Source organism: Chelonoidis abingdonii, chromosome 1 (assembly GCF_003597395.2).
Source record: "Chelonoidis abingdonii isolate Lonesome George chromosome 1, CheloAbing_2.0, whole genome shotgun sequence".
Lineage (NCBI taxonomy): Eukaryota > Metazoa > Chordata > Testudines > Testudinidae > Chelonoidis > Chelonoidis abingdonii.
In genome coordinates this window covers 294,902,398-294,924,543 of record NC_133769.1, presented here as the reverse complement: position 1 = coordinate 294,924,543, position 22,146 = coordinate 294,902,398, and the positions used below count along the sequence as shown (strand labels likewise).

Genomic DNA, 22,146 nt, shown 5'->3' with positions numbered 1-22,146 from the left:
ACACTACATAAGAGCTGAAACTCAGGGCCAAGTACTACTGGAGAAGCTTCATGAGAGATGAATAAGATTTTTAAATTTGATTTGACAAAAACTGTATATTAGTATCCTAAATTCCATAGGCTAAAAGCACTGATGCCTCTCATGTAAGAAAGCAAATACACCATAGAGAATAATCCTGAAATGGTAGGCAGACTGGCTAGCTAGTCTGGTAGGTCCTTTCCATATCTAATTTCTATTGTCTCCATTCAGCTGGCCCCTTAAACCCAGCCTTCTGAGGCACAAAAGCCAGAGAATCCCATATAAGCCAGCTGGGCAAGAAGCTGACACATTCTGAGAAAAAAACTAGCCCAGAAAGCAATGGCAAAAACAAATAACCTAAGAATGAGGTTCAGGGAACTCCTGTCGATTAGCTCTCCACTCCTTTCTCGGATTTGATCCCTATTTCTCAAGCAGCCACCTTGCTCCTGCAGGTACCACACATAGAGAAGCAGTTATTAGAAATGGGATGCGGGGTTGAAAGTGGAACAGAACTAGGTGTTTTATTTTAAAATTTAAAAAATTGTCTGCAGTGACTGAGGAACTCTGTTACCCCAGGGACAATATGGAGAGCTTCTGACCTCTGCTGCTATTCTGTGACTATGGAATTTACCACAGAATCCAGGCATTGTTGTAATATTTTGCTCTACAATCTACAATTTCATTTTTAAAAACTGTTTTTGTTACTCATGATTATGAAAATAATTTTGAAAATATGATTCAAGTCTAAACCAATATAGTGTTACCTTCCTGAGTCTGCAGAAAGCCTGAAACATCCATCTAATGTGTTTATCTAATTAGCATCCCAAAATGCCTCCCTGTGTTTACACAGGAGCTAAAAATCTCAACTGTCTCTTATTAAGGGACAAAAACCTTCGGTTTCACCAACCGACAACTTCAGCAATGCAGTAAAGTGTTAATACAAGAGTCTGCAACCTAGCAAAAAATGAAAAGGTGTGGACAGGGTAAAATAAATTGAATTTAATATGCATAAAATAATATGGTCTAAACCTTCAATTTCCAGGCTGCTGAACTGGAGTACCTCGGATTCCAGGGATGCACAAATCCTAGTCATGGAACCTTCAGAACAATTTCACCAAATTTCACAGTTTAATTTGATTCTATCCCTTGTGAGTTCTAAAGTGAAAATATTACTTGTATCACATTCCCCACCCTAATGTTTGTGCAGATTTTTTTTAAATGTATTTCACCTAGAATTGTTTTTTTAAAAACTGAACTATCCCATAAAATGTCACTTCTTAAGTCAGCTTTAATATAGAAGTCCAACTAGGGTAATAGGATTAAATAAAACTGTAAAATACATAAATGTGTCACAGTTTGTATATGTTCAGTTCTGAAACTAGTCTAGCAAATTGCTTTCTCACTTCAATTCTGTTTCATAGTTTATATCTTTATGCTTAATATGACATAATGGCAATTTTCATCAATACCTATTAAGGAAGCATCATACATTATGATACTGTAAACTGGGGAACTTAATGTTGGGCAATAGCTATTGCAGCTGAACTTCAGAACATACTACATCTAGATCTAATTAGAATTAAGGTTTTTTGATTAGAAAAAAAATAGCTTAACTTAATCAAATCTAAAATGGTGACAAGGAGAAGAATGTGACCTACGGATTCTGTCTGATGAGCTCTCAGTCCGTGCAGGTGAGCTGGACACACTGCTGCTTCGATGAGATGATGGATGGCTGCCAGGTCTTCGACCTTCTTCAAGGGAAGGAGCAGGAGATGGGCTGTCTGGAACACGTTCCTACACCCCCCAAAAAACAAGATAACCAATTAAAGACAACAGCTCTCCTGTTTATTAAACATCATTTTCTCCACAGGAGCTCTCTGTTATTTGAGCAATATCTAATCCCACTCTGCTCAGTTACTCTTGTTTATTCCTGGGGTTGAGCTCTCCAGGACTTGTGGTATGGGATTCTCAGAGAAAGGTTCATACCTCTAGAACACCAGAGCCTGACTTCTATAATGCAGCAAAAGACTTAACCATTGAGTCAGGCTTTTTCACTGACTCTCTCAACTATATTTAACAGCAGCTTGTTTTTTATGTCATGGAGTTATGTTTGAAAAAAAATGTATTTTGGCTGTTTTAAGTGATTGTAGTAACCAGTATCGTGAGAAAGTGGATGCTATTATAATTTTATAAATAAATAAGGGCAAAACTGTGACATCCTTACTCATATGTTGAGAACCTTACTCCTCAAATGGTCACATTCATTTCAGTGGGACTATCGGATGAGTAAAATACTCACAATCTGGCACTAAATAAATAAAACAGCTACAGCAGAAAGCTTTTGACATACTAACTAGTTGCAGAGAAAATGTATTGTGTTCATAGGTACTCAATATTTTTTGAATGAATCCTTTCTGAAGTAGGCTGGGCCTGTGTTGGTAAAAAAAATCTGTACTGGAAGTTAATATAAGAATCAGAAATACTGATATTTATGCAGCTTTGGTGCAAAAAGTATGAACAAAGGGAGGTGAGTGTTGCTACTGGAGAAGGAGAAATTACTTACCTGTACGGTAACCTGGAGTTCTTTGAGATGCTTTAATACTCCACCTTAGCACGTGCACATGCCCTTACACACTTGATCAGAGATTTTACTTAGCTGTGCCTGCATCAAACACATCCTCATGCTCCAGTGTGAGGGTATAGAAGGAGGGCAGACCACCACTCCAGTTCCTTTTCAACCATAAAGTCGAAGTAAGACTTCACATCAGAGGAGAATGAGGTTGGGTGGTGGAGCACCCATAGAAACAAAACATCTTAAAGAACTCCAGTTACTGTACAGATGAATAACCTCTCCTCTTTCTTTTTCCTCACTAAATTTAAAGGAACTATCACAGGCCCTGATCCTTCTTTCACTGAAATGAACAGAAAGGCTGCCATTGACTTAAATGGGAGTTGGATCAGACTGAAAGTGTGTAAAGTTAAGCATGCGTTTTAATCTTTCCAGGATCAGGGCCTAAACAACCAGGGTGAAATCCTGGCCCCATTGACTTCACTGAAGCTAGGATTTCACTGCAGATTTTCAGAGGAACTCAGTTCCCAATTAGTCACTTAAACAAGTGATTAGATTTCCAAAAAGTGCTTGGAACCCTACAGCTTCCTTTGTGCTAACTTTTCTGCTTGACTTACAGATCCCCAAAGGAGTTTAAATAAAGGTATATAATGTATTTTAGGCTTAAAAAAAATTATAGGAAAAAAATTCCATTTAAAGAAGTTTATCATTCATTGAGGATGCTATTTTATTTCTAAATATCCATTTAAAAGTTCTTTGAAGTACTCTCTATATTTGACTTTTCTCAGATATACATTAATTGAGCAGATCATTTCATTTTCTCTCACTGAAAGTCAGGATTTCCTGAATAATCCTGATCAGAAATTTGACAAAAAACAGAAACTTAATTTTTCCCTATTGCTTTCCAAGCAATTTTATTTCTGACATAATTCAATAATACAACTTCTGTTTGCGTTAGTGGCAAACATGAAAGATTGCTGCTGTTAAAGTATATGAGCCTCTTGCAGAAAGAACATGCTGCTCTTCCTTAAACCCCAGACAGAATCTCCAACAGCTCTAATGGTCACTATACAGCACACATAGTAGCTGGATGAACATTTGGTTTGGTGACTGCATTCCAAAGGAAATGAACAACACATCTATTTATACTAATCAAAAAAACTGCTCAGGTTAAAGTTTACTGTGAACAGAGGTGTAGCGAGCACCCTCTGTACCCTCCGACCGGAGGGGGCCCCGCAAGGAAGGGGGCCCCTAAAAGTGGCAAAAAAACTGTAAGGTATAACTAGGTAAGTGACATTTATTGACGCTATTGCACAATCCATGTCGGTTTTACTGACAAAACCGTGAAGTCATTATGATACATCATAATGCTATTGGCTACATCAGTTGTCTGTCAGTCAGTTTCAAATTTTAATTGGACCCATTCAAAGAATGTGTATTTGCGTTCATAATGGCGGTCGGCGGATAAATGTTATTAATTTAGTTGTTTAGTTTTTTATCGTTTCCAACGCAGAAGCGTGCTTTGTGATGTCTAAGAGAATGTATAAGAGCGGAGCTAGTAAACGAAAGGCAGCAAAAGATGCCGAGAAGGAACTTGAGAAAATTCCAAAGTTGTCAACGTATTTTGCGCTGCAATCCAACGTACAGGTACAGGCACATGAAACGGACAGTGCTAGCAGCGACGAATCGTATCCAGAAGTATCCAGAAGTGCTTCAAGTGAGGTCGAAGGTGAATCCAGTTGTTCTACCAAACAAACTGTGACAGATATTCCAGCTGCTGCCGGGAAAGAAGTATCTGAATCTGAACCACTGACTGATGATCCAGGAGATTGGCCGTCTATAATATCGGACAGGCAAGTGTGTGACATTGTTGCACGTGGCCCACCGCAGCAGAATGAAAGTTACGAATTTCCATTTAACGAGGAAAGACGGAGGTTCACAAGTACTCATTTCTATCGAACCATGGCAAATGGCGAGAAAATAAGACGTTCATGGTTAATGTACTCAGTTCAGAAAGATGCCATTTTTTGTTTTTGTTGTAAATTATTTGGCACTGGCGACATACCGCTACGTCGTGGAACATCTGCTTGGAAAGCACTGTCAAAAAGACTTCAGCAGCATGAAACAGGCAAAGGTCATCAAGACTGTATGGTGAAATGGTTTGACCTTCGGTCAGGCATAGTAAACCGTACATCTATTGACCAACTCGAATTGCAGGCTTTTCTGAAAGAAAGAGATTTCTGGAGAAATGTTGTCAAACGCATGGTTGATGTCGTTATTTTCTTGTCCGAAAGAAACTTGGCATTTCGAGGAAGTAATGAAAAGCTCGGCGATCCTTCGAATGGCAACTTTTTGGGACTGTTTGAATTGCTTGCAAAGTATGATACTGTCCTCAGCGAACTTTTACAGAGGATTAAGAAGGCAGAGACACATGTTCAGTACCTCAGTCCACAGATCCAAAATGAGCTGATTCAACTTGTTGCCAGTAACATTCAAGAGGCCAACATAGCACAGCTTAAAAAAGCAAAATATTATTCAGTTATCTTGGACTGTACTCCTGACGTGTCACATGAAGAACAGATGTCTGTGGTGTTACGCTTTGTTGAATGCAACAGCGAAGATGGCGTCAATATTTGTGAAACGTTTGTTGGTTTTCTTAATGTTTATGATACAACTGGCGAGGGCTTATTGGAAGCATTTCTTGAAAAGGCAAACAACTTAGGAATAGACATTGCTGACATGAGAGGCCAAGCTTATGATAATGGCACAAATATGAGAGGAAAGAATAAAGGAGTTCAAGCCCGCATGCTGGAAATAAATGACCGTGCCTTGTATGTACTACATGGAGCTCACACTTGGAATCTTGTGATCTCAGACGCGGCAAAGTCATCGAAATATGCCGTTGACCTTTTTGGTAAGGGGCCCCGGACATATGTTCGGAGGGGGCCACGTTCTTTGTTGCTACAGCCCTGACTGTGAACGTTTGCTATGCAGGCTGTCGTGATTGCACAGGGACTCAATGGGCCTATTAATGGAGAGGGTGAGGACCTTTTAGAACAATGTATCAAGACATGTAAGTGGATTCCACTTTAATAGTCTTTATTTTTTAAGTTAAAAACATTGATGAGGAAAGTTTAACTGCATCATAGCTCTAGGCTTATTATGAGTCTGAGTGTGTTTATATGCCCATGAACCAAGTAGTCAAGTGGAGGATTAGAATGCAGATGTTCTCAGAACATAGAAGATATATTTCTTTAGATTTAGGAGGATTTAAGTATTCACAGTGTACAAATTTGGTATAAATTGAAACAGACCATAACTAATAATTTAATTTAATATATAATTTCACTGTTTGGCATACAACGTATTGGTCTTTGAAGGGTTTCATTAAAATGAAATCCAGTGAACATATAAGATTTGAATACAGAGTTTCAGAATAAATTAATTTATTTAAACCACTTAATTTGCTTACCCTATTTATTTATGTGTGCTATTACAGCATATATTATAAGAGGCAGAGAGCAGAAGAAATGCATAGGACTAACTAATATAATTATTACTGAAACAAACCAGATAATGAGTTTTATTCACATGTAATAAGACATAGCAAGAGAAAGTCTATGATGGAACTATGTAAACTGGGTTTATCAGTTCATTTGTGGAATACTCTTTGACCTCAACAGACAAGGGACTGAACTATGCTTAGGCAAGAGTATAATTAATGTAATACCTCAGCTCAATGCTTTATAGTCTTGCTTTGAAACTCCACCAATCAATAATATACAATCTCTTGTAATTTTCTGTCTTTATTAAAGCTAGCTGCAATAATAAATGGAAATGCTAGTAATAATAAATTTAAATACTCCGTTGCTCTAAAAAGGGCATACTAATAAACTAATGGTGCTGGAATATCAATATAGGAATGTTATTCTGTCTTTTCACCAGGGTGTTTGTGGAGAAAAAGATGGATGTAGGTAAACTTACATTTCAAAAACACTTTATTTTAAAAACTTTTAAAAAAGGATATTTATAAAAACATGTTCAGTTAATAAATCAGACTAGACTTCAACAAAATACACTGTAATAGCTGTCTTTTGACTGATGTGAAACACTACTTTGGGACTAATAGATCTAAATTAGAGGAAGAAGAGTCAAAACTTCCTGAATTTTAATCCTGGCTCTGAAAGTGACTCTTTCCAGGGCCTTGTGAATGTCTTATGTCTACATATTTTTTTTCTAAAATTTATTCCCATCTTTATCAATTCAACTCCATTGAAGTATAGACCAAGCTGCAGGCTGTGGCTGACACCCTGTCTGCATTACTGCTCCCACCATTGTTATAAAAGAGGGACATTTTCCAGTGGCAAAATCTGCGGGTGTCTAATGCACTAGTGGGCAACCTGCAGCCAGCACATCCCTGCAACCCGCACCGCTTCCTGCAGCTCACAGTGGCTGGAAATGGTGAACTCGTAGCCACTGGTTGCTACGGCCAGCTGTGCAAATGTAAACAAACTGTCTGGTGGCCTGCCACAGGTTGCCCACCACTGCTCCAATGCATACCAGAAGCTTTACTAAAAGCCAGATATATTGGGGAAGATTCTCTTCCACACTCTACTACCTCTGAGTCATTTAGGTCCAAGTCATAGACTCATAGCTAAGGATTCCAAAGCTGGTCCTGACCTCTCACCTGGAACTTCCAGAACAGTGAGAGAGTCAGGGACCTAGCGGAGGCATGCCAACGGCAGGAGAGATTGTGTATCATTGCAGTGCTGTGAACTCCAGCAATCTCTTTTTGATAGATGGTCCTTTGGAGAACATTGCTAGCTGGCACACATTAGAGAAACCTCCATGCAGAAGACCAGGCAGCTATAACTATCTCCTTAATGGCCACAGATCCTCCCTCTGTGATATGCTTGGCCATTATATGTACTACTTTCACTTCAAGCATTCATTTTCTGGTTCTACCCAGAAGCGAATTAATTTTGTTGAGCAAGAGCCACTAATCCAATGGCATTTCTAAAAACTTGTCACCACAAAATTGTAGTGGATTACCGAAAGCCAGTGAAATTTGTTAAAAAGAAACAGTCAGCTCTGCAACTTTATAATTAGGCCATAAGCTTCTATCTTGGAGCATGCAAATAGATTTCTCTTCTACTCTGGTTATTTAGGATTTGCTTCATACCCCTTTAAAATTGAGTATTGCTCATGGTTCTAGATGTTTAATTATTTGTCTTCTTTGGATATTTACTCCATTATTTTATTGGTAATAAATGTTAGATATAAGGGTTTGTAATTACCAGGATCACTCTTATTTCCATCTTTAATGATCACTGAACATTTGCTTTTTATCCAGTTATCTGTAACCTCCCACATTTCTTTTTTGTGGCTACTGAGAAATGTTTGGCATATGTCCTTTTTCTCCAATCTTGCCTGGCAATGGGAAGACAGGCTTACAGACAGGTTTCACTGAGAAGGAAACCAGAGGCAAAGATTTGTCTATCATATGTAGCACATAAACCCCACTCTACCCTCTTCTTTTCAGCCTTACAGAATTCTAGAAAGCACTGATCCAGCCAGCGATCCAGCAACTCTCCTGGGCATTTTAGGACACCTTTTAAACTATTAGCTATTAGTAGTATGGCATAACTTTGCCTACAAGCACCCCTAAAGTCAAATACAATAAGGGCTTGCTCTTCAAAATAGCTCAGCTCTCATTTAGGCACCAAAATAAGAGGTCAGATTTTCAAAAGAGCTAGTTGTAAGTGTCACAATGGGATCTGCTGGGTGCTATACCCTTTTGAAAATCTGGTCCTTATTCTGATGCCTAAATGGGAGCTTAGCTCTTAAAAATTTGGTCCCAGATGTGGATCCTGAGCATTTGAAAATCTGGTACCGACCTCATTTGGCCCCATAATCTTCCCACCAGGAAGCACTTGTCTTTTACCCCAGAGGAGATGGAGCATCCTTCCTCACACCTTTATTTCCCTGGTATTAGAAGTTTCAGACTCACAATATCCAGTCTCTTTAAAATGAATTGATCACCTGGATCGGTCAGTCCCCTCAGTCCTCATATAGATTGTGCTGATCACGAGACGTCTTCCATTCTTCTTTTATCCTGGCCTTCCTTCTCCATGTGTGGCTATGCCTTTTCACAATAAAATCTTCCCATCTCTTTAATTAATTAATTAAGATATTTTCCTGGTACTCTCTGTCCTCCTTCATGTGGCTTCTGATAAATGGGAAAAGGACTCTCAAAGCCATTTCGTTTCAGGATCTAGATTTTCCTGTCAGCCTCCATGCCACAGGATCAAGAAAAGGTCACATTCCACATAATCTTTGGATGTAGTCACATTTCCAGAGGACACAAAAAGGTATACAGTCTCTTGTTTTACAGGACTTATGAGGTTGTGATGATCACCCCTAGAATCACTACCCATTCCATCTGTGTTCCAGCGCACTCCAAATAACCTTGTGAGACCTTCCATCCGATCACCTTTTCTCAAGCTGGATGAAGGGAGTCCCATGAGGAATGCTCCTCTACTCTGTTTCCTATTTGCCGCCTTCCTTCTATTCCAGTTCACACAGAAAGGAGTTTCATCAGCCCTCTTCTCCTTTTTTGCAGGCAGTTATTATGATCCAGCAGCTCCATCTCATTCTCTCAGGAAAAGTACCTCATAACCAGAACTCTTCCTCTAGAACCCTGCCACAAAGCACCCTTACTGATGTTTAGCTGGTCCAGGCTTCAAACTCTGTACTTGCAGACCTCCTCTTCATTCCAAGTGAGGGCACCTCAAGCAATTTGTATGAGGTTGGTCCCTGCTCCTCTTCAGAAGGTAGGCAAGGGAGATGGGTCAGTGCTGGGCATATAATCAAACTTCTTCTAGGCCCTTGTCACTTGAGGTTTTTGCCCAATAACGTTGCCCTTTATCATTGTAATTTTCCTGGAAGCAAAAATCCATGCTCTTTTAGACAAAATGTTAATCTGCCCAGTTCCCCCATTTCAGAACAGAAAAAGAGGGGGATTTCCTCCATGTACTCCATGGTGTACTACTGAATGTGTCAAGAGTTTCTACCTTGTTCTGCACTCTCCCGTAAATCTTAGCAACTGCCAGTCAACATTTTAGATGTAAATTCCTAAATTCATTCTCAGGTCATCTCTGATCAGTGTACCTTCTATTCAGGGTTCTCCCTTGTGTCTTCTTCCCTAATTCTGGTCTGGTTGATCATTCATTTCTTGGACCCTTTTGCAGTTTGCATAATCGTCATCCTGTGGGCTACTTTTCACCTTTCTCCTGTTTAGAGATCCCTGCTCTTTGGCACTCTTTGTCTGTCCTCAGTCAGTTAATACTATGGCAATGATTTCCCTCCCAGTCAAGGGCACCAGAACCTTTGAAGAAGTGGGGGGAGGACAAAGCCAAAATGCCCATTCCCTCCCCATGGCTGGCTGCTCAAGATTTTGATGGTCTTGAGGTTGAGAGCAGTTGGTAAGAGCAGGTTACTTTGAAAAAGTCGTTGATTGCCCTACCTGAAGTAAAAAACAACAACAACAACAACAACCAATCATTCTCTACTTCATGTTCTCAGATTGGAGCATCTGGTGTTGAAAAAAAGAGATGGACATTCAGGTGCCAGGATGTGCTCGGTAACAGGGCCCTGGTACTGAGTAATGGGGATTGCGGTTCTTCCCCAACCATCAGGTCTCCAGGGTATCAGAGCTCATGCGGTACCCTGGGCTCATTTAGTACTGTGGAGGAGTGTCTACGGTACTTTGTTGGTACCAATGGCTGAGAAGGTGCAGAGCACTCTGTAGATGAAAGTTTTGTTGCACCTTGTACAGTGGAGCTCCCATAGGGACATTACTTGAAGAAGAACAAATCCTTCTCATAGCCACCTATTTTACAGTACATAAAAGACAATACAGAGAAACACCACACTGAAGTCCATCTCTGATATTCCTAATGAACCACAAACTGGTTTGAACAGGTTCAAGAGACACAAGGAGACAAAGAACTTTGCCGTGAACAAAAGGGGAACCTTTGAAAATCAGGAGAAGGGAGAGACATAGAGACTGCAAGGAACCTGAGGGAACCCCAGTCCCTACAAGTGGGGCTGTCCGGATAAACTAGGCCTAACTATGCTATAGGCAAGACAGATATATGTAAACTGTTTATTATGCTGAAACCCTTTTGCTCTTGTCTTACTCTGCTCCTACTATTTATATTAAACAATATTTTTATTTGCAAATACTGTTCTGGCTAACTATATTTCCACACCAGACATAGTTCCCACAGGGAACACTTACAGGACTTGAACACAGTTGGGCCTACTGAGGAATCACAGTGGATGCATAGATTGAACTACAGAAAACAGACTCAGAGAAGGAGAGATGCAGGATTCCAATGTGACATAAGGGAAGATGCAAGCCCTGTCTCCTGGTGGAGGTACACTCGAAGAGACTAAAATAGAGAAAAAGTGGCATTTAGCACCGAACAATGATACAAACCGTTCTTGAAAATGCCACAAAGCCTCATGGGACAAAGTCCATGCTTGTGTGGACTCTCATAAGAATTTCTGTCTATTATATTGGACTTGCTTCTCCTATGAATGTGTCCATATGGCTCCTTTAAAAAGCTGGATTTGATTGGAAAAGCAAATTTGGACTCAGCATTTCCTAACTTTTGACTGCTTGACTTCGCAACATTAATACTGATATTTTAACATAGTTTTTAATTGGGTTTTTTTGCTCATTTTGGGGGTTGGATGCAATTATAATTTACATACACATGGGCGCAGATAATAAGATTACTTTTATTTTTTCATTGTGATATTGCCAGTTCTAGCAGTATTCCACATTTAATATCTCACTTATCAGTGAAAATATAAAAGAAAACATTTACAATACATTCACTATATGTGCATGTGCTGCAGAGGCTCATGGGTGGTTCATTGCTCTGTGTCAGCAACTCTTATCAGCCCTGTCATACTCATCACACCTAACACAGTATTGTTGTGATATATACCCAAAAAGTGGCATGTAATTTATCACTGGAAATCTAATATCTCACTGGTCATTAATATTTTTGTGTGGTGCATGTACAAGGTGTATACAGAGAGTTATAAATATGTGTTAGAATTATGTTCTTAAAATGTGTTTGGCAAGTAATAAATAAGCCCAGTCTGCCTTAAAAAAAGGATTGTGTATTTGTTTGTCTGACCTGTGTGGTTCTCAGGAACAAACCATGAAGATATATTTACATAAAAGGTAAACACAGCCAACAAACTAGCAAGTGAGGAAGACAGCATTTTGACTGCAAAGACAGAGGGTCTGAACTCAAATGATAACCAATCAAATCAACTGATAGTATACAATATTACTGTATTATAACTGTGTATAGAGTAAGGTCATTTATGAAAGCTTGCAACACCCTGGTGATTAATATCGTTGTGAAATGAGAAATTAGGATACTCACTGATATTATGCTTTACAGTCTGTGACCAAATACAGGGAGAAACATTTTTTCTCCCAGACAGAATGGAAGGCAGCTATCTATCCTGTCTCCAATGTAAATTAATCAGTGTGGAATCAAAACAATTGAAGCCCCATTTAAATACAAATCATCAGGGGAATGGAAATTGCACACCAGGAAGCCTACCTGCCTGCTGAAGCCGGGTCAATGAACTTTGGGAAAACAGCATGAAGTCTACATCCCAGCAGGTGAGAGAAGCTTTGTCTGGGCTTAGTTTTTAAAGAATATGTTTCAAAGGTTTACTCTAACTAGACTATAAAAAGAAAGGGGAGAGAACCACATAGCTATCCATCACTTGGGGGATTCAAGGACCAGAGCTCTTGAAATCACAGAATGCTGGATTCTTCAGTCAATGGCGTTGAAGCCTATGGCAACTGTATATAGCTGAGAAACCTGTTCAGGCAAAAAGTATAACTTGCTAAAATTAAGTTTTAGTGTTAGAAGCACAATTTTACTTTTGTTTATTTGTAACCCTTTGTATCTTTATTCCTTGTACTTGGTGTCACTTAAAACTATGTCCTTTTGTTAAATAAACTTGTATTATTTTTACTATAAATAAATTCAGTGCTGTGATTGAAATAAGTGTCAAATTCCAGTTAAATTAATGATCTGCAGTGTATTGTCTCTTTAAAGGAACAACAAACTTAATAACTTCTGCGAGTATTCCAGGAGATGGCTGGACAGTACAGGGAGACATCTCTGGGGAAGTTGGGATTCACTGTTTGTTAGTTGCAAGACAAAGCTTGGACTGGCAGAGTCCTGAAGATTTTGTTGGCAAGGCAGACAAGCTGTTCATCAGAGAATTGTCACACATTTTAGCAGTAGCAAAATTCTCACTTGCTGAGGCTATAAGAAGTAATGCAGTAACTCAAACTCACAATATGAGAACTTCAGCAGATTGTCAGGAGACCATATCAGGGAAATTTGAGACTTGGAGGGTGCTGGAGTCACTCTGCAAAAAGCCACTGGGTGGTGAAAGCTAGGGAGTGACCTGCCTGCGCATATGCTGGCTTTTGGTTTCAGATTTGTGAGCCACAGCAGCATAGCATTGAAGGCACCCAGAGTTGGCAGGGCAGGCATTGATACAACCCTTATTGGACTGGACCAAACCCCAAAGCATCAGAGTACACAGACACAGACACACACACACATTTTTATATGTACACAATCCATATTATGTACAATATCCTTTGGGATTACCTCACAGATTCCAGTCAGTTAAGGCAGAGTAATGAAATCTGTAACAGCTTTGCATTTCTTCTCTCCTAGGTGGTCAACAGTTTTTGTCATCAAAGCTTTGCATGCAGTTACGCCATCAGAATCACACTCTGCAGTCTTTTCTTTATTTTAAACAACAGGTCACATAAGCTATCCCTAGGCTGGAAGTTTATCTATATATTTTGCTGATGAAATACATTGACCCTGCAAACTACTGAGTGACTAGTCTGCAGAATTTCATGACCATGTGACCTCATATACAGAAGCCACAACACAATGGAATTCTGCAGGTGCTACACATTTGAGGTCAAAAGTGCCTGTATCTGAGAAATTTAAATGTATACAGTTGTAGCTTTTCAGCTCTGGATGACTATAGCACACATTTCCTTCCCTTTCTCCTGCTGTTGTAGATTTGTCAGCAACACTATGATGCAAACGTGAAAAAAATAAAATCAAAAAAGTTCAAAAATAAAATTAAATAGTAACACAATGTTTAAGCCCACAGATGAATTGAAGTGTAGACCCAACAGTCTTAAATTAAAATGAAATATTGAAATTACTGGGGGACAAATACTATAAAATCAAAGGAAATGTTTTACTTTGAATCAGCCATCTTGGCTAAATATTTTGCTGATTGAGTTCTACTCCTGGGTGAGAGGGATCCTGTAAACGAAAGCAAGCCTCAGCAGAGGACACATGAAACTGAAGCATATTTGGGGAGTGGCAGAGTAATTATAGTCTGGAGTTTTTTGAATATTAGCAAAATTACTGTGCTGCTGGTGACTTTTTCAACCTGTAGTGCAATTGTTTTCTACTGTAACTCTTCACTCTAAACAATATATATGACATGTATGTATGTGAATACGTACTGAATTGATACAAGGCAGTTTTTGATGCTGGTCTGCTGATATTTTCCAAATGTCACAACATAGAATTATCTCAAGTCATTGTTAATAAGAGTTATACATTTCACAATATCCTTCATATTTCCATGCATCTTTCTGTTTGGGTGGTACGGGGGAGAAACGGTAGCTATCTGATATACTGAAACTTCTAACAAGCTGAGCTTTTTGAAGCCATGGACAGGTGATAAAAAACACCTCATGTCTAAAGCATCTCCAGGTCACAGCTGTCATACTCATCGTGATTCACTGCTGTCACAATCTGCTGCCCCTGCTTGCTGCTGCATTTCTTTTATTCATCCAACTCATATATCTAAATATTACATTACAAAAAGGACATCTAATGTTCATCTCATGTTTGAAAGGGCACAACACAAACTTCTGAAATTTAATTCTAAAGACTTGTGCTTAAACTGCCCATTACCAAATCTAAGGTGTCTGTTCACTTGTTCATTTCTCAATACTTCCCTTACAATTTTGTTCCTGTCTGATCTTCTTGTTTATGCGGTTTAGCATGGTTAAAATATTTGTTTATCATGTGGTCTCAGTTTTATTCCAACTTCTTATCAATTGGAAATGTAATATTGCCCAGTGATGGAATGGCATTTGAAGCTTTCTGAGTTTACAGATAACAACACTGACTGTGGACGTGGTGAATTGGAGGGAAAGGTCAGCAAGTCATCTAGGTTGGCACTGTTTACAAAATCAAGTCTCCTCTCCAAGAAACCAGGATGTTTATCATTTCAGGACTCAATATCTCCCATGTTAATTCTGATCTCAGTTACAGCAGTGTAAGTCCAGAACAATTCTACCGAAGTTCATTGAATTAGCTTGTATGTACAAGAGTAGAAATTTGTCCCACTCCTTCCAATATTCAAAGACTGTGTTAATTAGAAAAAGGTAAACTTGTTTTGTCTAATTTCAAATAACCTCTGACACTTAGATTAGAAAACTGAATTTAAAAAAAAAAAACTGCTCGGTTCACAATCCTCTTAAGGCCATCTCCTGTCAAAGGCAAAGAGACAGAACGAAATGAAAGCTTGGGTGAAAAAAAAATGAAACAAGAAGACAGAGAAAGTAAAACCAGAAAGCCTTAAAATGTAGAGAAAGAAAAGAAAGGATATAAATTCTAATAAAAAGTAGTTTTCTGACAATGAATAATACTTTGTGATGTTTGTCCCTCTAGCATCAATATTAAAAACCAGAAACAGTAGTTTTGAGTTTTCCCACCTCACAACATCACTGTATTTATTCTCACAATAGCACTAGGATATTATTTCTCTTTGTAGCATGCTACTGTACATACTCTTTACAGTGCCACTGCAGGGTGCTAGTAATATTTGCTCAGAGAGTTTGTCCTTTAACCACTACCTGCATGCGCCATAAGGACACAAGCTAAAATCACAGTTTCTTTGCCTCCACTGGGGACAGAGTAGACTGTCAATAGCCATTCCCCCCCAAACAAATTCCCCAAGCTCCATACCCTCCAAATACCAGCTGATACTCATAAGGGCAAGGAGAAATAATTTATATACTTAATGTTTAAAAAAAATGTCTTACTGCAAATGAGGCTAGAACAGGGTTTCTCAACCTTTTTTGAAACATGCCCTCCCACCCATCTCCTTTTTTCCTTGGAGCCTCCCTTCCTTAAAAAGTGGGGCATTCCAATGTAGGAATAGTTCAGTGGTTTGTGCAGTGGCCTGCTAACCTCAGGGTTATAAGTTCAATCTTTGAGGGGGCCACTGAGGGATGTGGGGGGAAATCAGTACTTGGTCCTGCTAATGAACGCAGGGGGCTGGACTCAATGACCTTTCAGAGTCCCTTCCAGCTCTGTGAGATAGGTATATCTTCAACCCAGAGGGAACTGAGGTCATTAATACATTGATTCCAATCAAGGGGATTCTATTTTAAATAAATCAGTTCTTCAATCCTGATGTCTGCCTGTGTATAGGCAAGGAAACCTTTTGAAGGCACATACAATAATAGTTTCCAGGGCAGTATTTCTCAGCTTCAGCATCAAAGAGTGCTAGTGAGCCGTGCAACTCCATGCACCGGGCCACAACTGCATTCACTGAAATTTGGCCTGGCTGCCCCTTCGGTTGTCTCATCAAATACTGTACAGAGGCAGTTTGGAGAGGGAGGCTTTTTGCCACTGCTCCTATGCCAAATGCCATTTATAGTTTTCTTGCAATTTCACTGCAAACATGAATTTGCACTGAAATTTGACCTGGCCACCCCTCCATCTGATGGAAGGGTGAATGGCTTTGGGACCCCATAAGTGAATGGAAAGTTCTGCGGCCCCCTATGTGCAAATGTTAACCACTAGATTTAATAACCACACATGTAACTCTCCAGCAAAATTATCATGAGGGGCTGAGAGATGCTGTGATACCATCTTTCTTGTTAGTATCATGGTAAAGTGTGCACCAGAAGGAAAATGAGTGTGTGACCAGATGTCTTGATTTTATAGGGACAGTCTCGATTTTTCACACTTGCTATTTGGCTAGTGTGAAGGCTCACTCCATGACCATCATGACACAGTAGTATAAGAAGCATGTACAGCATTATGATAGCACCATAATGCCACTACAGAGATATATGATAGCTTTCGCTTCCATGATTATAATTACTTTCTTAATCTATATCCATAATATTAAAATAAACCATGGTGCCTATTTGTCACCTATTTACCTTCTCTGATAGAGAAATATGGACTGATGATGGGGCAATATAAAACTTTTATCAGCATGAATCAGTGGAAGACAAATATATGCATCACAGGCTCAGCAATTTATTTCATGTATATTATCTCTGCATGTGGCCTAAGGCATTGTTTGATGGTGTGATGCACACTGAGGAAAGTATACTGAGCTATGTGACCACTAGTTCTAATCCCTGATCACCTATAGAATACTCTTACTATTTCTCTACACTTCACAATCATTATTAAGTTAGGCCTAATGACCCAACCTCAGCATAGGCAATTATATTTCATTCGTTTTACACATAATTCAGAAGTTGGAGCCATCATTACTGGGAACAAAACCCAAGAGACACCCAAATCTTACCAGCTTTTCCACATGACTTTTTAAAAGAAATGGTCCAAATTATGTGCTTGTCCAACACATGCTGACACAGTTTGGATGTTTGTCCCTCTCTAATGGCTAGACAACAACCCATGCTTTAAGATCTGGGGATTTCAGGTTAAATCACTGCAGATGGCATAAAAATTTGTTGTTACACCCAACATTCTAGTGCTCATTCAGAAATAACAGTGTGACCCAGTGACAAAGCATGTGTTGTGTTTCCCTCTATGGGCTGCTCCTCATAAAAGAGGATATTATATCTATATTACCAGGACTGCTATAGATGAAACAGAATGCTGCGCAGGAGATCTGAAAGCTCTAGTCTATTACATGTAGGTTCTTCTACTGCTCTCATCACCACAGTATCTAAGCACCTTCCATTAAGAGTGATGAGTAACGTGTCACATCTGGTTTGTTCTCTTTTCTTTCTTGTGGGCTCAGACTTGCCTGATGACCAACTGGGGGCGGAGGGAACATACGTACATTTATCTAGGCTCCTCACATTCCTGTTGAAATTATTTTATATAGCAAGCTATTATTTGAACTGTGAATTTAGATGTTCTGTTAATATTTGCTTTATTACTGTATTTTTAGTGTCCGTGTTTTGGTTAATGGGAGATGTCGCTTTAAAAATAGGGTGGGCCACATATTACAGGGTTTGTCTGACAATGACTGAAGACAGTACTCTGACTGTGCAGATTCCTAAGAGGTCAGAATTTGATGATGTGTAACGTTAACACATATTAGGGAACTGGAAGCCTCAGGACATTGCTAGTGACACTTAGAGCCTTTTTCCTGTAGGTAACCAGCATGAATCCAGCTCACCTCAGTAGGGATTAAAAACTGCACCTATCTAATGAACATTTGGTGTTCTTTGTATGAGATAAGTCACAGCTCCTACATCACAAACTCAGCACCACACTTTGCATAAATTGGCAGATTCAGCAGAGGCCAAGAACTTCATGGGCCATGGAGACTGAGCTGTCTCTGTGACTTGCAAAGGAAGGTCCCCCAAATGAGGATTGAGGCATGTTGACATGGTGATGTGTGGGGAAGGTTGCCCTGCTGCCCTGTAGATAAACCAGTGGCTTCAGTAACCAGAGCTGCACAAGCCATAATAGCAACATTTTCAAAACCACCTAAGTGACTCAAGACCTTTTTGAAAATGGAAATTCAGCCATAAGTCACTTAGGCGCTTTTAAAAATAACATAAATCCACATGTTTTTTTAAAAGATGGCATAAAGAACAATATGCAAATTAGACATAACTATGCAAATTGTCTCATTAAATAATCTGCATAAAATGTCACATGGAGCTACACAAAATTTGACAGTTATGATGAAGGTTTTAATAGCATGAATATAGGATAGCTGATTTCTTTTGGAATAAGTTATGCAGGTCACCCCCCCACACACACATAAAAAGGTCAAGATTTTTAAAATTTACTAATTTTCAAGTGACAAGTAGAAAACTATTTGTCTTTAAGATGTCTCAACTTAGGCACCCAAAAATTGGGGCACTGAAAATTAGCTCCCATCTGAAAAAACTTTGCCTTCATTTGTAATATGGGTTTCTCTCCCCAAATAGCTGGGGTGCAATTGAAAATAGGCTCAGGGATTGGAAAGAGAATGAGAAACTGTTCTTAGGGTGGAAGTGTTTGTATTTAGCTGTCAGAGAGATAGACATCAATGTATGAAGAATCCAGCTGGATTAAAAAAATTGTTGGTTTTAAAGACAAGCTAGCCTGGTCTCATTTATTTGGATCCCCTTGATGCTACAATGTATTATCGTGCTAGCTACGGAATTCATGATGACACAGAGCAATATAAAGAGATATTGGGGGGGGGGGGTTGGGGCAGGTAGAGGTTTTAAATTTATTACTTATAGTTTTACTCTCCATCTAAGCCTCACAGAGTTACACTCATGGTAACGGCCATCCAGCTTTACACAGTTTACTAATTACTTTGTTTAAGTTTAAAAAATAGAACATTTTCTTTTTGAATGTCAAAAATAGATTGAGATCAAATTTCCCACTGCTGTATATAAACTGTGATGTTGTACCTCTGATAATAAAAATAAGGGAGACACTTTAACATGTTAAGGATGCAAAAAACTAAGTACATTGGACATCATATTTCAAGACTCCCACAGGAGCAAACAAAATGCTGCATCAGCTAGTGTGTGCTCAATCATGTTCTCAATGTCTTTATATTCATTACCACATATTCATGTAATAAGCAGTGATCACTATGGAAATTTAGAAAATAAATGTAGGATGAAATATACACCTAATATGTCCCAGGGAACAGCTCTGGTATTATGCACCTCTTGCTAATTGCCATTCTAGTGAAAAATAAAACATACAGAAGGGCAGAAATCACCATGCTACTAGGCAGTGACAGTTAGCAGCATGAGTGATATGACAGGGTAGATACAAAATGGTCACCACCAAACCATGACTGTTGTCTCAGATGTATTTGCACGCACCATGGTTCCAATGCTGATTTCTGCTGTTGTCATGCCTACCAAGACAAAAGATGCAGCCTAACTTTTAAAGCCATATATAGGTCTAGTCCTAACTGCCTTACTAAGGGTTTGTCCACACTGCATCACAGTGCAGACTACGGGGGTATGAACTGCAGAGTGCACCAAAGTGTTGTGCACTAACTGCCCTGTGTGGACACTGCTAGCATGAACTAAAAGGTATCTAGTTTGTGTTAATGTAATCCTCCTTCAAACAGGGTTACATTATTGTGAACTACATTCCTTTTAGTTTGTGCCAGCAGCATCAATACAGGGCAGTTAGCCTACGGTGAGGGAGCACCTCAAGTTGTTCTTCAACTAATTTATTTAGTCACTCTAGTTCGGGCACTCAGACCTCCAGCTGGGAATATCTGACATAAATACCAGGATTGGTGTTATCTTGGGCCCACTGTAGTCAATGACAAAATTCTCACTGACTTCAACAGGGATTTCACCTCCAGCTTCCTGGGAAAGTGGCATGAGATCTTTTTTTGGCCATGGGTAGTCAGTATCTATATCTCATCTGACAAACGGCAACTTCAACTGTGGAACTGGAGCACTGATTTAGACCTCAATATTCAAAATTTTCAGTTACCAACATAATACTCAGTTCCCAAAATCAATTCCTACAGTAAGTGGGCTTTTCTTTGGAGCCCTCCCTTCCAAACATTGACCAACCCTTGCCATTATGACTGCTTACCTTTTGACATCTGATGAGAACAGCCTTACATTAATAAGGTACCATGCTGTGAAGAAATTAACTTAGTATCACAGATATTTTTCTAGATGTTTACCTTAATAACAGATGTCTCGACTCTGGACGGGGGACTCTGTACTTGTGCTGCTGCTGCCATATTTGCAATGGTACTAAGGTGGTTCATCTGACTCATGGCCATTGTGACAGATGCAGGAGGTAGGCTGACAGGAATTAATGGGTGGGGCATCATCATAAAAGGAAGTTCCAGGCCTAAGGGGAAAAAAAAAACAAAAGGCAGGAAATATTGGTTTATGATTTTTTTTTAAATATTGACTATTAGGAATATATTTTCTTATGAGCAAAATATGTTGAAATGCTTGGCACCAAATGTGTTAAAAAATGAACTCTTCCAACATTTCAGTATAGAGCGATTAACATGAATCTGTTCACTTTTTGTACGTGTGTAATTCTCTCTAGTATCCATGGACGTCTTATACGCACAGGGAGAAGCTAACAGACGTCTTAGTTTGTTCACATCTGTGTAATGTTGTATCATATCATTGCTAAGCAATTGTTGTTTGTTATATTGCCCATTTTAATACTTGCAGCAAGGTGTCTTAGCAATAATTATGCCACTGATGCACACGCTAATAGCTATTTAAGTATTAGGTTTATTGTGTATGTTTTTATTTTTTTATTACTCCTATTTCCACTGCTGAATACTTTAATTAAAGTATTACAGTATTCACCACATTTTTTCTATTTTGCATAGCCTATTTAACTAAATACAATAGAAAGTCAGGAGTTCGAAAACTACTGATGGTATTGTTGAAAGATGTCAACCCGTACCATTTGGCAGAAGGTGGTTCTGTTGAAGAGGGCTGAGAGGATGGCTAACTGGAAGATTATGCTGTCCAGGCAAGCTGGGATGGTTAACAGAGGCCTGTGATCCTTGGGTAGGGGGAGACTGAAGTTTTTCTTTATCCCAAGAACCATCACTGCTGCCTGTGGGGAATGAATATAAATTATTTGGATGCAGGAAGATTTCAAATTTGTAATATCTGAATTTGCAAGCAAGGCCACCAATTTAACCCATCTGGTGGTTGACAAATTAGTGTTTGTAATGTATGGGTTGGGCAAGGGGGAGGTTTTGTTTTCTGTCAACAGAAAGAAAAGCCACCTTTATAGATAGGCAAGGATAACATTTGGCGTTTATAGTTAGAAACATGAATTTATGGGTGTTAGGATTGTACTAGTTCACGTGGAGAGTCTATATACTTTGAATTCTTAATCCTTGGCTAGAAAAACAGTTTAAACAGTACAGTTCCAGTGAGAAATCAACAACGTATTTTAATGAATTTTAAATATTTGTTATATTAACAGTTTTACTTACATTTCTGTAATTCTTAGTGAGTAGAACTGGAGAGAAATATAACAATTGTTTTACATGTGGTAGAGGGTGTTCGCTTGTAAAGTTTTCATTGTCTGACTATTGCTATATTAATTATGTTCATATTTGTTCTTAAATTTTGGTATTAATATAAAACTACACAGTAAATGAATTTTTTACTCACTGATGGCATCAACTGACAAGCACTCTTGTGT

At 39.0% G+C, this 22,146-nt stretch overlaps 1 protein-coding gene across 3 annotated transcripts in view; it reads right to left on the bottom strand.

The window, feature by feature from the left end:
• DACH1 (dachshund family transcription factor 1) overlaps positions 1–22,146 on the bottom strand; it is a 457,196-nt gene that overhangs the window by 122,716 nt on the left and 312,334 nt on the right. For 2 of the 3 annotated variants that reach the window (XM_032794125.2, XM_032794126.2), the window contains exons 4-5: positions 20,639–20,811; positions 1,677–1,812 (exon numbers count right to left, since the gene is read on the bottom strand). In XM_032794125.2, coding sequence (XP_032650016.1) covers positions 1,677–1,812; positions 20,639–20,811 — 309 coding nt within the window. Of the gene's footprint in view, positions 1–1,676; positions 1,813–20,638; positions 20,812–21,390; positions 21,547–22,146 lie in introns of all 3 variants that reach the window. The other variant, XM_075061553.1, reaches the window with a different exon arrangement.